This window comes from Eutrema salsugineum, unplaced genomic scaffold, assembly GCF_000478725.1.
Source record: "Eutrema salsugineum unplaced genomic scaffold, Eutsalg1_0 scaffold_12, whole genome shotgun sequence".
NCBI classification, from domain to species: Eukaryota; Viridiplantae; Streptophyta; class Magnoliopsida; order Brassicales; family Brassicaceae; genus Eutrema; species Eutrema salsugineum.
In genome coordinates, this window is record NW_006256895.1 from 2,132,021 (window position 1) to 2,145,690 (window position 13,670).

At 38.6% G+C, this 13,670-nt stretch overlaps 1 protein-coding gene across 1 annotated transcript; it reads right to left on the minus strand.

Annotated features, from left to right (window-relative positions):
• Positions 1-9,980: 9,980 nt before the first annotated feature.
• On the minus strand, positions 9,981-11,189 carry LOC112089097. The gene has a single exon (XM_024160070.1). It carries the CDS (start codon positions 11,187-11,189, stop codon positions 9,981-9,983), a length of 1,209 nt encoding a protein of 402 aa, XP_024015838.1.
• Between the last annotated feature and the right edge of the window lie 2,481 nt (positions 11,190-13,670).

Sequence of the window (13,670 nt, forward strand, 5' to 3'; positions counted from 1 at the left end):
AAAATATTAACAACTAAATCACACATAATAATGTATATTCTGGATTAAATAAATTCTGGTTTTACAAAATTTCAATGGAATTTAGTGGAATATTCAAAGAAATCATTTTTTTACACAATCAACGTTTCCCCAATTATAATAGTCAATTCAATCATCTAATTTTGCAAGAACAAATAAATATACTAATGATTTATATATGTTAAATATATATTTAACATATATATATATTCTTTTATAGTTATATAAGACATCAAAAATGTAAAATAGTTAAATACAAAATATCATAATCTTTACAAAAGTAGATACTACCAAAACAATCTAACAAAAATTGAGAATATAATCACAATATTCTAATTACCTAATAGATATCTTCCCTCTTATTCATAAGAATCAAAATTTAAATATTTTTCCTTAAAATTTATATTTATTATTTCCTGAAATATCTTCCTAATTAATATAACAAACCTAACAAATTTTTTTCCCTGAAAGAATAGTTTTATTGAAGCAAGGTTCTACCCAAATCCGTACATAACGAAACAAGCGATAAATTTAAAAACCAACTCTTACACCGAGGTAAGAGGTTTTTCTACTGATATCATCTCCGTTAGCCACATCGGTTCTCCCTGAGCCACATACGATTGCCATCTGTTATCCGTTGTTACACTTCGTGCTATAAGAGATGCACATCAGTTTGTCTGTTTCGATTCCAAGATCCAGTTCCATTCATCAATCCCCTTCAAGGCTTCATGCAGATCAATTACTATGCCACGGTAAGCTGGCCAAGCCTTTGGTCGTTGGATAGCTCCAACCATTTCCGAAGCGTCCGAAGCAAAGGTAACCTTCCTTACTTTGAGACTACACATACTTTAAATGGACCACAATAAAGCCTTTTCCTTTGCTTCAAGTAAGCTACTGATGTTGCTAAACGCCCTTATACTATGAATCATTGCATCACCTTTGTTGTTCCTAACAATCCAAGCAGCTCCCACCATATTAGTTCTTCTAGACCAGGAAACTCCGATATTGCATTTAAGATCACTCCCCTCTGGCGCTTCCCATTTTTTGGAGCTATCATCTGGGTTGCATTGGTACTTCCTTCATTTGTTATATCATTCCAAAACTCTTCTGTTGCAGAACGTTTTCCTGCTTTGCTGTTGTATGGGACAGCTTCTGTGAAGACATCTTTGTCGATATTAGCAAATGAAATCCTCCGGTTTGGCCAGTCCATTTTAGCTCTGGAAGTTGCTAGAAAAGACCATCCAAGAATCACTGGATATGTTGCGTCTCTCGTTTCGACAATGTAGAAGTCGACAGGCACTATGCAATCTCCTATTCTCAAAGGAATTTCATGAGCTATTCCTTGAGGCGTTGTATTGGAATCATCGGCTAGACTAATCTTTGCTCTAGTCCTGCGCAGGTGTTTAATACCAAGTCTCAAAGCAATTGCCTTGGATATCATGTTAAGACAAGCTCCAGAATCACAAAGCACGTTTTTAAACATTTCTCCTCTAATAGAACAAGAGATAAGGAACTGACATGTAGTCTTGACCTTATGGAGAATTCGAACTTGCCTTTCTCTGTAGGTGTTGGTTGGTGTTTCAAACGCAGAATAGGATTCACAAAAAAAAGCTGCAGCGTCGTATTCAATGATTGAATCGATGTATGGCATCTTTATCTTGCTGCATATCGGGCCTTCTTGAATTGAAGAGTCAGCTGAATCTTCAACACATTCCTTTGCCATCATACAAGGTAATGATTCCTGCCAATCTGTTTCTTCATCTGAAACTTGGTTTTCTGCTTCCTGAGTTGCTTTTTTAGGTGCTGGAGGTTGAAGTTGGGATAGAAGATGTATTATTTTTCTCTCAAATCCTGGAGGTGAATCTGAACGACCAACTCCCACGGTCAGAGGTGTCGCGACCGCGGGAAAAGGAGCCTTGGCAGCGGTCGGAACGCTCGGACCCGCGGCTCCGAATATAATTTGCTCATAGTCCGTTTCTTCCTTCTTGTACTTGACACGAACTTCTCCAGCTTCTTTATTTGGTAGAACAGCATCATATGAACTCATACCAGGGTGTTGTTGTGCATCTTCATCAGGATCTTTGGGAGATTTCTTAGAAAATCTCTCAATTTGCTCAATGATGGGCATCTGTTCCATTCTTGCATCAATCTCCCGTGCTTTGAGCTCGAGTTTGTTCAGCCTGTGCTCGATCTCCTGCAACTCTTCGTCTGTCTTCTCTCTATACCAGGAGGCGGATTCTCTGACTTCTTTAATCTCCTGCTTCGATTCGACAATATCGTTTGAGTTTTGTATGATGTCATACCCTTGTCTTGTCTGCTCTGTTGCGACTTGGTGGATCATCCCAGCTAGTGTTTGTGCGTCCTTGTGGGTTTGTTCTTCCAGAACTCGAACATGATTGGCCAGATCATCGAATTTACTGTTGAACTCTTCAGAGATTGAATCAATTCTCTTAAGCAGGGTGTTTTCGGTGAGAATCTGCTGATCAAGGAACTGGTTTATCATTCCTTCGAGGCGTCCCAAACGTCTGCTAATCCTCAAGTTTTCCTCTTGGTGACTAGGGTTCTGCATTGGAGGATTATAGGCGTGTGGCTCGAAGTAGGTCGGAGGAGGACCATAAGGATCTTTCCGGCGTCGAACAGGCTCTCTGCGCCGGTGGTACGGATGATTTGGCTGGCTGTATCGATCCATGTAGGTAAGATCTCGGGCTTGGTGTTATTCTCTGCGTCTGGTGGCTTGAGGAGTGTTATAGAAATCTTCCTCATAGTGTGGATTTCGATTTATAGGATCCATATCTTCTGAAATGGAAACAAAATAACCGAAAAATGGAAATATGCAGAAAAAGTGGTTCTAGAGTCGATTTACCAACCTTTCTTAGGGTTTTGCAGAAAAGAAAACGTGTGCCTTCCCCGGCAACGGCGCCAAAAACTTGATGTGCTGTCGTGTTGAGGGTTGTCAAGTTTTACACTAAATGAAATCAATAGCCGCAAGTGCACAGCTGATCGATTGTAGTACTTAGGGATCGAATCCACAAGGAAGGAGGATCTTTCCTGCAAAAGCCTTCGAAAGAAATATAAAGTAAGAAAGTCTAGAACCAGGCGAGTTTTGTGAGGGTTTTGGCGGTGTGTTTAAAACGTAAAAACAAATTTTAAAGAGAAACTACGGGAATTAAAATGACCTAATAACTAAACTTAACGAAAACGGGTGAAAACAAGAAAAACGGCTAAACCTAATTGCTAAGTAAAAATCGATTGAAAGAGTAAGTAAACTAGACTAAAGCTTGAATAAAAATCGGTGTAAATCTATAAGAAAAGAGGCGATGGGGTTCAGGGAAGTTTTCTCAGGGGTATGAACGATTCAAAACATTGCTAGAGAGTAAATTTGATAAGATCTTAGCTTAAACTTTTCGAACTGGAGTCATGTACGTATGAATACGCAACTATCGTGATCATAGACAACTATCTCTCTCAACCCTGACCAGTAGGTTTCCACTCTGGCCCTGGAAAAGAAGAGATGCATTATGTTTAAGACTCGTCAGCATTCACACATCGCCCATAGGTAGGTTTCCACTCCTATGTTTGTTTTGCTCTCCCAAACTAGATCTGACACCTGATGAACACTTTCGTGTCACCAAGCATCTGGATCAGATTGTAGTTCATGACGCTACTCTCATGCAGTAAAAACGAATTCAGAAAAAAAAAGTTCTAAGATTCGGCTCAAAAGCTCATGGAATCCTCACCGAACATATATAACCCCATCGAAAATCCCTTAGACCCAACAATAAAACTACTCAGACATAATAAACGAAATCAAAAATATAGTATTAAAAAGTAGAATAGAAACCGAAATTGAAAAAGAAAGAACAAGGGTTCAAGAGACAGATCTCTCTCTCCCTAAAACCTAAAAACAAAGCTTAAAGTAAAATTTCTGTAAAGTATTTGGTCTCACCTCTTCTCTCCTTAAAAACGACCTAAATGACATGTATTTATAGTCTCCAATACTCTCTGGTGTCTAGGGTTCCGGAATTGAGGCTGGGAAAATGATACGGGCTTCAAAAATGGGCCTTCAAAGTCGGAGTTAGCTGGCCGCGGTCAGGATGTGCGTGACCGCGGAGAATGGATGGCTGGCCGCAGTCGCGGTGGTTGTGACCGCGGGGAATGACCTGTTGGCCGCGGGTGGAGACGCTTGCCGGCTGGTTTACGGGACATCTTGCTCTTCGCGTATCTTTTGATTGAACCGTTGGATTGCCAAGCTGTAAAGTGTGCTGGAAAGCTGATACTTCCATATTTAAGATCTCCAAATTTGAGCTGGATCAGACGGTGAGAAGGCCTTCAATCGGGGGTGAACTTCTGACGGTTTGACTTTGAGCTGAAATCTGGTTTTTTATCCATTTTGTTAAACTTTTCCCTAAGTTACCTGAAAAGAGTCTTGGAACTACAAATACTAGAAAAACGTAATAAAAGTACTTAAAAGCAATTAAAAACATAGAAAAAGTATTTTAAAACGATCCATAAAAGTGGTCAAAATACGGTGTTATCATTTGTGTCCTCTCATACCTTTGCTGCGGTCTCCATTGTCGTGAATCGTCTCCCCTCAAAGAGAAACAGATTTCGGTTCTTCCACAATTGCCACAAGTTCCAAGGAAAGCATATTCTCATTTCCTCTGGTATATCCTTATTACCCCCGCATTCAAGTAAGTAGTGAATATTCTCGTAGACTGATCGGGGTTCAAAGCCAGTACGTGGAAAGGGAAAGCACATCTGTGCCCAAAGCTGTCTTGCCACCGTGCATTCGAAAAGCACATGGTTAATAGTCTCATCGCGTTCTCCACATATATGGCACCCCTCATCAGCTTTGAGTCCACGTTTTTCCAAACATTCCCCTACTGATATCGCATTACTTAAGCATTTTCACATAAAGACCTTGATTTTTGGTGCTGCAGGTACATTCCATACCCTTGTTCGAATGTGGTTCAGAGAGGGGCTTGCCATCGCCTCCCTTCTGACATCAGATTCCTCAATTTTCCTCCCTAACCAATATCCTGAACCCACTGAATAGTTCCCATTGCGATTGTGTACCCATTCGTAACTATCATCGCTTCCAAAGGCTGGTTTAGTCTTCAAAATAATCTCCACATCATGGGGTACAAAATGTTCTTGCAACCTTGATGATGGTGTGGTGACTTGATGTGTGGTGTCGAGGGTTGTCAAGTTTTACCCTAATTGAAATCAATAGCCGCAAGTGCACAGCTGATCGATTGTAGTACTTAGGGATCGAATCCACAGGGAAGGAGGATCTTTTCCTGCAAAAAGCCTTTGTATAAAGTAAGGAAGTCTAGAACCAAAACGGTTTTGTAGGGGTTTGGTGGTATGTTTAAAATGTAAAAACGAAATATTAAAAGAGAATACGGGAATTAAATGGCGTAATAACTAAACTTAACGAAAATAACTAAAAATGCGAAAAACGGATATTCTAATTGCTTAAATGAAAATGAACTAAAAAGGAAAGGCAATATTGAACTAAAGCTTGAAAGAAAATCGGTGTAATCAATGGAAAAGAAAACGTTGGGGTTCAGGGAAGTTTTCTCATGGGTACGAACGATTCAAAACATTGCTAGAGAGTAAATTGGTAAGATCTTAGCTTAAACTTTTCGAACTGGAGTCATGGACGTATGAATACGCCACTGTCGTGATCATAGACAACTATCTCTCTCAACCCTGACCAGTAGGTTTCCACTCTGGCCCTGGAAGAGAATAAATGCATTATGTTTAAGACTCGTCCTAATTCACAAATCGCCCATAAGTAGGTTTCCACTCCTATGTTTGTTTTGCTCTCCCAAACTAGATCTGATACCTGGTGAACACTTTCGTGTCACCAAGCATCTGGATCAGATTGTAGTTCATGACGCTACTCTCATGCAGTAAAAACGAATTCAGAAGAAAAAGTTCTAAGATTCGGCTCAAAAGCTCATGGAATCCTCATCGAACATATAAATCCCCATCGAAAATCCCTTAATCCCAACAATAAAACTACTCAGACATAATTAACGAAATCAAAGACATAATATTAAGAAGTAGAATAGAAACCGAAATTGAAAAAGAAAGAACAAGGGTTTAAGAGAACAAATCTCTCTCTCCCTAAAAGCTAAAGCAAAAACAATAAGAATATGAAGTAAATATTTCGGTTCTCTATGGTGTCTTTCGTTTAGGGTTCCTAAGACATGTATTTATAGTGCTCAAGACCTCTCTGGACGTCACTTAGGGTTTCTCCAAATGTGGGCTTCAGAAATGGGCTTTTTGGGCTCGGAGGATGATGGCCGCGGTCGGAAGTGCTCTGACCGCGGGGAATGAGTGTTTGCCGCGGTCGGGATGCTCCTGACCACGGGAAATTGCTTGTTGGCCGCGGGTGGAAGTGCTTGCCGGCTGGTTTACGAGACATCTTGCTCTTCGCGTATCTTTTGATTGAACCGTTGGATTACCAAGCTGTAAAGTATACTGGAAAGCTGATACTTCCATCTTTAAGGTCTCCAAATTTGAGCTGGATCAGACGGTGAGAAGGCCTTCAATCAGGGGTGAACTTCTGACGGTTTGACTCTGAGCTGAAATCTGGTCTTCTATCCATTTTGTTAAGCTTTTCCCTAAGTTACCTGAAAAGAGTTTTGGAACTACAAATACTAGAAAAACGTGATAAAAGTACTTAAAAGCAATTAAAAACATAGAAAAAGTATTTCAAAACGATCCATAAAAGTGGTCAAAATACGGTGTTATCAAACCTGCCTCTATCCCATGTCTTCGTTTGAGGATCTATCAACTCCTTGACCTTCATGTTTAAGTTGAAGAACAGATTCCTCCGAAAAGGGGCTCTTGGTCTTTTATCAAAGATCCATGGATCTAGCCATACATGAACCCTCTCCCCTGATCCGATGGCCTGTTTTAAACCTTTTTGAAGTAGTTCGCGGCCATGTAAGATGCTTCTCCACGCATACGAGGGACGGTGACCAAGTCTCGCCTTCAAGATGTCTGTGTGAGGGAAGTATCGACTTTTAAGCACCTGAGCACATAAACTATCAGGGAACATCAAAACCCTCCATACTTGTTTTGCAAGTAACGCCTGATTGAATAGCTCAATATTTCGAAATCCCATTCCACCCAGATCTTTTTTCTAAGCACATCTTTTCCCAAGAAACCCAATGGATTTTCTTCTGTCCTTCCTGAGCATTCCACCAAAATTGCGCCATCGCACTCCTGAGATTTGCACATCTTGTTTTCGGAAGTTTGAAAACAGACATTGCAAAGATTGGCATTGCCATGGCTATCGACTTTAATAGAATTTCTTTCCCCGCTTGCGATAGGAATCGATCATACCAGCCATGAAATCGAGCCTTCATTTTCTCTTGGATGTATTGAAGCATTTCGATTTTAGAACCACTAAAACACTCCGGAAGTCCAAGGTATTTCCCAGCACCACCTTCATTCACAATCCCCAGCTTTTCCTGAATACTTCCTCGGACATCAGCATGAACATGAGCTCCAAAAGTGATTGAGGATTTGTTAAAATTGATCTTTTGTCCCGACATTTTCTCATACTGCTGGAGAACATCGTATATCACTGCACACTCCTCATCACTTGCTCGACAAAGAATTAAACAATCATCTGCAAACAGCAAGTGATTCACCGCTGGTCCATTCTCTGAGAACTTTATCCCATGGATTCTTCCTTCAGCTTCAGCTCGTCTTAATAGATGAGATAATCCCTTGGTGCACAGGTCAAAAAGAAAAGGACTCAGCGGATCACCTTGCCGTAGGCCTCTCTCCGGCTTGATCATTCCATGGGGTTCACCATTTATCAAGACAGTGTAAGTCACCGTTGATACACACGTCATAATCCATTTAACAACTTTCTCATGAAAGCTCAGTGCATTCAGCAGAGTTTCTAAATACCTCCATTCAATCCGATCATAAGCCTTTGACATATCTGTTTTAATAGCCATGTCTTCTTTTGAAATTCTCGGGTGAGTTCTCAGGCCATGTACAAGCTCATGCGCGATAATGATGTTGTCGGAGATAAGCCTATCCGATACAAAAGCCGATTGAGTCGGAGAGACAATGTCATTTAGCCACGGCTTGATTCTTGCCACTAGAACCTTTGAAACGATTTTGTACAGGACCGTACAGAGGCTTATAGGTCTAAGGTCTGTCATCAGCGATGGCTTATTTACCTTCGGAATCAAGCAGATCTGTGTATAATTCCATTCCGTCGGTAGAATACCAGTCTTGAAAAAACCTTGCACCTCCTTAGTCACACTTTCCCCTAAGATATCCCAATATGTCTGAAAAAATAGTCCATTCATGCCATCACCTCCAGGCGCACTAGAAGCTCTGATCGAGAAAACGGCTTCACGAATTTCCTTAGCAGTTACTTCTCTAATCATCTGGTTGTTCATCTGATCATTGACTTTCGCTTGGAAATCATCAAAAAGGTTTTCCAGTTCACCCTCTCTCGTCGAAGAGAACAGGTCTCTAAAATACTGCCCGCAACATCTCCCATCGAAGCCACTGCCGTGACTTCTCTGCCTTGGTTATCGATAAGCTTCTCCAAATTGTTTTGTGACCTCTGAGCTTTAACCGAGGCATGAAAGAAACTTGTATTCTTATCACCATCCAGTAACCATTTCTCTTTGCTTTTTTGGCGCAAAAAAACCTCCTCCTCTCGAAACCCTTTGGCAATATCCATCTTCAGTTGTCTAATATGCTCAAATCTGGGATTCATAGACGCGAGTTCAGCCTCCAAATCAACCCGTAGCTTCTGTATTCGCTCCATAGAGTTGTGTTTATTCTCTCTCTTCCATTTGCCTAAGGCTTTCCTACACTTCCCAATTCTGTCCATTAGAGAGATAGGAGCAGAGGAATGATCTCCGGTCCAAGCTTCCTTTATGGTCTCCTTAACCTGAGGTTTTCCGATCATTCTTTTATCAAACCGAAAGGTTCCTCTTCCCACAGTTGGTCTATTCATCAGTTGAACCAAAACAGGACTGTGGTCGGAACCCAATTTTTCCAGGAAAATCTGATTGGCAATCGGGAAGAGTGACATCCACGCCTTATTCCCAAAACATTTATCCAGCTTGCACTGGATCCAGTGAGTGTTTCTGGTACCTGCCCACGTAAATCCATTACCACAACTCGGAAGCTCTGTCATATCACAAGTCCTCAACATCTCAGCAAAATCCTGAAACGATGCATCACTCCTCTTGGGGCCCCCGAGCTTCTCACCATTGTGTAAGATTGCATTGAAATCTCCCATCATACACCAACTCCTATGTCTCTGAGCTCCGATCCTCATTAGTTTTTCCCACACCCGAGTTCGACCTTTGACCACTGGATCATCATATACGAAAGACACATAAAACTTGAAAGAACCCATATGTACATTAACGTCGATGAGACTTTTGTCAGCGAAATCCACATCAACTGTGACACCGTTTTTCCATAACAAAGCTAAACCACCACTCCATCCAATAGGATCAACCGTGTAGATCCTGTCATACCCCAACCAAACTTGTAAATCCACCAAAGCATTTCTACAACCCTTTGTCTCCATCAAAAACAAGACATCAGGAAAATGGTTTTGACGCATTTCCTTTAGTCTGGGAATTGTCAGATCTTGTGCCCGACCCAAGCCCTGACAATTCCAGCTCATTATACTCATTGGGGATTCGGCAGTCCCTCATGCGGGACCGCCTCATTCTTAGTACGCCTAACGATTTTGGTTGACTCCACCTTCCTTTCCTCTGCCTTCCTCTTTTGTGGTGATACTCCCACTGATACACCCTCGGTAACAACTCCTCTTCCTCCAGTCTTCCCTTTTGAGGTCCTTTTGCACTTTCTTTTTGTCAGAGTTAGCTTCCTTCGATGCTTAGTGGCTATAACTGTCTTTCCTGACGAACTTGCTTCAGAGGATCCTATCTTTAATCCCGTGGACAAAGACCTGAAAACAGAGCCCTCTGATTCATAGTTTGCTGCGGCTCTCTCTCTGACGCAATACCATCAATCAATGGCATTCTTCTCATAGCTAAACCCACATTAATCGCAGCACCCATCAACTTTCCTCCACTGCAGTCACTAGGCTCCCGCTTACAATCATTCCTATCCTCGCTGTAATGGAATATAGGACCCTTTCCTTTATCGATATCTGTGGTGACTTGTAGGGGCGCTTCAAGTCTTAAAATCAAGTTTTGATTTCTTCGATCACCTTTCAGATCCAAGATGGACTTCTTAACACGTTCCTCTCTTACTTTCCTTTCAGGTCCTTCTTCAGCCAACAGATATGTTCTCATTTCATGTAAAACCTCTGGGTTGATCCGAGTCCTGCCTGTCAATGGATCGATCCCCACCTGATCCTCGGATAGTACTCCAAAAAGAGGGTCATTATCCTTCAGCACCGGCTCCTGAATATTTTTTGCCTCTAAGATGCTCTGTCTTTGAGCTGCAGCCTTGTCCATACGCAACTTGATTAAGATGGGACATTTGTCCTTCTCGTGTGTTAGCCTTTGACAGTGGTAGCATCTTTTTTGAATCCTCTCAAAGTCATACCACACAGTTGTTGTCTCCCCATTTGGTAGTACCACAGCTTTTGATCTTCTCACCGGTTTAGAGACATCAAAATTTACCTTAACCCTCACGTAATCTTTACTTTGTGGTTTATCAGGATCAAAGGCCACCTCCTTTACCTCTCCGATTAGATCCCCCAGATCATAGATAGCCGCCTCCGTATAGTAGTTAACCGGAATACTCCGGATCTGAACCCACACCGGCATGAACTGCAAGTAATCTTCCGGAGGATTTTCCATCCATTTGTCGATCACTATCGACCATTCATTGAAAGTCCAAACTCTCTTCCTCATCACCTCTTCTAGATCGTGTTCATATTTGAAGATGAACTGAAACTTATCCTTTGTTAATGCCACACCTTTGACCTGTTCATACACTTGCCACTTCCTCGGCATGTCCAAAATTAAATCCGCCATATTTTGACAATCAGGATTCAACGTTCTGCCCATGATACTCATTACATTCCTTTCCCTCGAACAGTATTTCGGATCCTTTGGCATAATAAAAGGGGTATCCTCTTCTTCCTCCAGCGACAACGCCATTAGAGCCTTGTCTATGTTTACCATTGCAGAATACTCAAGCAAGCTCTCACTAATGATTTAAGAAAACTAGGGTTTATGTATTTGAAGCGGCGCTGATGAACACGACTCAAACTGTATAAACCCTAACTCACAAACACTTAGATCTGATAAAGACCTTCATTTCTTTGTTCAATCTTTACTTTCTTTAGTGTGTTTTCTGTTTAATTATTATGTTACATTTTCTTCTTTTATCTATAATGGTTTGTTTTTTTTTTTACATTTTACATATATAAACTGATAACTACTGTATTTGTGTAGAGTTTCAAATTATGTTCTGTGGTTAATTTCAATTAAAGAAGAACCTCGCATCTGAAAAAAGCGGCCCATCTAGAGCAACAAATCTTTAAGGCAGAGGAGGCATGTTCGTAAGTTGAATCAAGAACTATGTGGTTGTTTAAAAACCAAGGGTTAAGTTTTATGTGTTTTATCATCAAACATACTCCGAGATTGTTTTAGGGCAGTCGTCTTCCGTAATAGATCCGCTGCCATGTTTGTTTTTAATATTTTTCGTAAAACTGTTTTTTCCTTCATTATACTATAAATAATATTTGTTTTTTTTTATGAATGGTTCTGATCGAATATAGAACAATAAAATATGTTGAACGTCTGGATCCCTGTTATTTTTATCAGCCAAATCACAAATTATATAAATAAACTAAACTATTTAGTGATTCAAAATATCAAAACTCATATGTATAATATATAAAATATCAACTGATGTTTAAATCTCAAACTTGTTATGCTATCTGCTAAATAAATATCTCTTAAACATCTGAAAATTTTAAAAATTACACGGCATCACCGTCCATAAATGAATGTACTTCTGCTTAATTTCAACTAACTTATACACATATCTATATACATATATAATATATACATCATAAAGAAAAAATTAAGCACTATACTCTAATATATATTTTCTTAAATATTTTTAAAAAAAAATCACCCCCGCCCACCCATGGGCGGGTTAGAATCTAGTAGAAGCTTATAAGCGAAACCAATGATGTTAAAGAGGTAATTAAATATATATTTGCATAATTAATTAATTTATTCATGTTTTTCATAAACGGTTTTGGTAAAAAATCTAAAAAATATCTGAAATCCCATCTAATTGTTGTACCTAAACATTCATCAGAAATACCATCAACAAACAAAGTTAAACCTCCATTTAAAACTTAAACTCGAAAACTAGATCAAAAATCCTTAATCATCTCCACATAAATATTTAAATACTCATTTTCTTTAAATGATTTTCGTAAATATAATTATTTCCTTTTTGGTATTTTCTGAATGTTTCAAAAATAGTTGTGAAATTATTTTAAAATAGAACAGCTATAAATGATTTTTATGGGCAATTTGGACAAAAATTGACCAAAAACTAAAAAACACTAAATGGAAATTTTTGGTTTCAATTAGCACTATAAAATCAATTCTCCCAGATATGTATTGCAAAATTAGTTTTTTTATCTATTTCATAGGCATTCGGTTTTCTAGACTTTTCAAGCATTTAACAGCTTTTAAAGTTTTTTTTTTTACCAAGCATACTTTTTTATATTTTATTAAGTCTAAAGTTTCAAAAGTCATACTTTATCTTTTTTTGCTTTGGTTTCCAAAAATTACGTAGGAGAAACTTTTACAAAATCAAAGTATTTATTTTTTTCTCTCTTTTTTTTTTGCTCCAAAATTATTCAAATCTATTTGTAGATTTCTATATAGTTTATTCATAACAAAATTCAATTGATTAATTATTATCTTTTTCTGTTTTTAAGATCTATTTCTTATTGTTTGACCATATTTTTTCAGAATATCTAAAACTCTTTGTTAAATCTAGGGTAAACTAATTCTTAAAAAAAATTATTTTTTCAATTTTAAAATAATAGACAGCTTTACAGTCAAAAATTTTTAAAGTCAAAAGTCATAAATAAAAACCAACATCAAAAGCTCTTACCAAACAAGCACGATTTTGGTAAAAAATCTTAAAAAATGTCTGAAATCCTACATGATTATTATATCTAAACATTCATATGATTTGCATACTACCAAGTACCAACAAACAAAGTTATACCTCTATTTAAAACTTAAACTTGAAAACCAGAACACAAATCCTCAATCATCACCACATAAATATTATTTTAAATATTTGTTTTCTTAAAATTTTTTTTGTAAATATAGTTATTTCCTTTTTTGGTATTTTCTGAATTTTTCAAAAATTTTCAAATTTATTTAAAAATAAAACTGCCATAAATGATTTTCATGGGCAATTCAATCAAAAATTGACTAAAAACTAAAAAACATTAAAGGACTATCGATTCATATATTCTTCAGTTTTTCATTTGATGTGGTTTCTGCATTTGATTGTCAGTTATGCATGCTTCAAAAGTTGTGAACAATAGATGATTTATGAGACTATAAGGTGCTTTAGTGATGTAATCTGGAGAAGATACCAAAGACATGAAGAAACTTGTG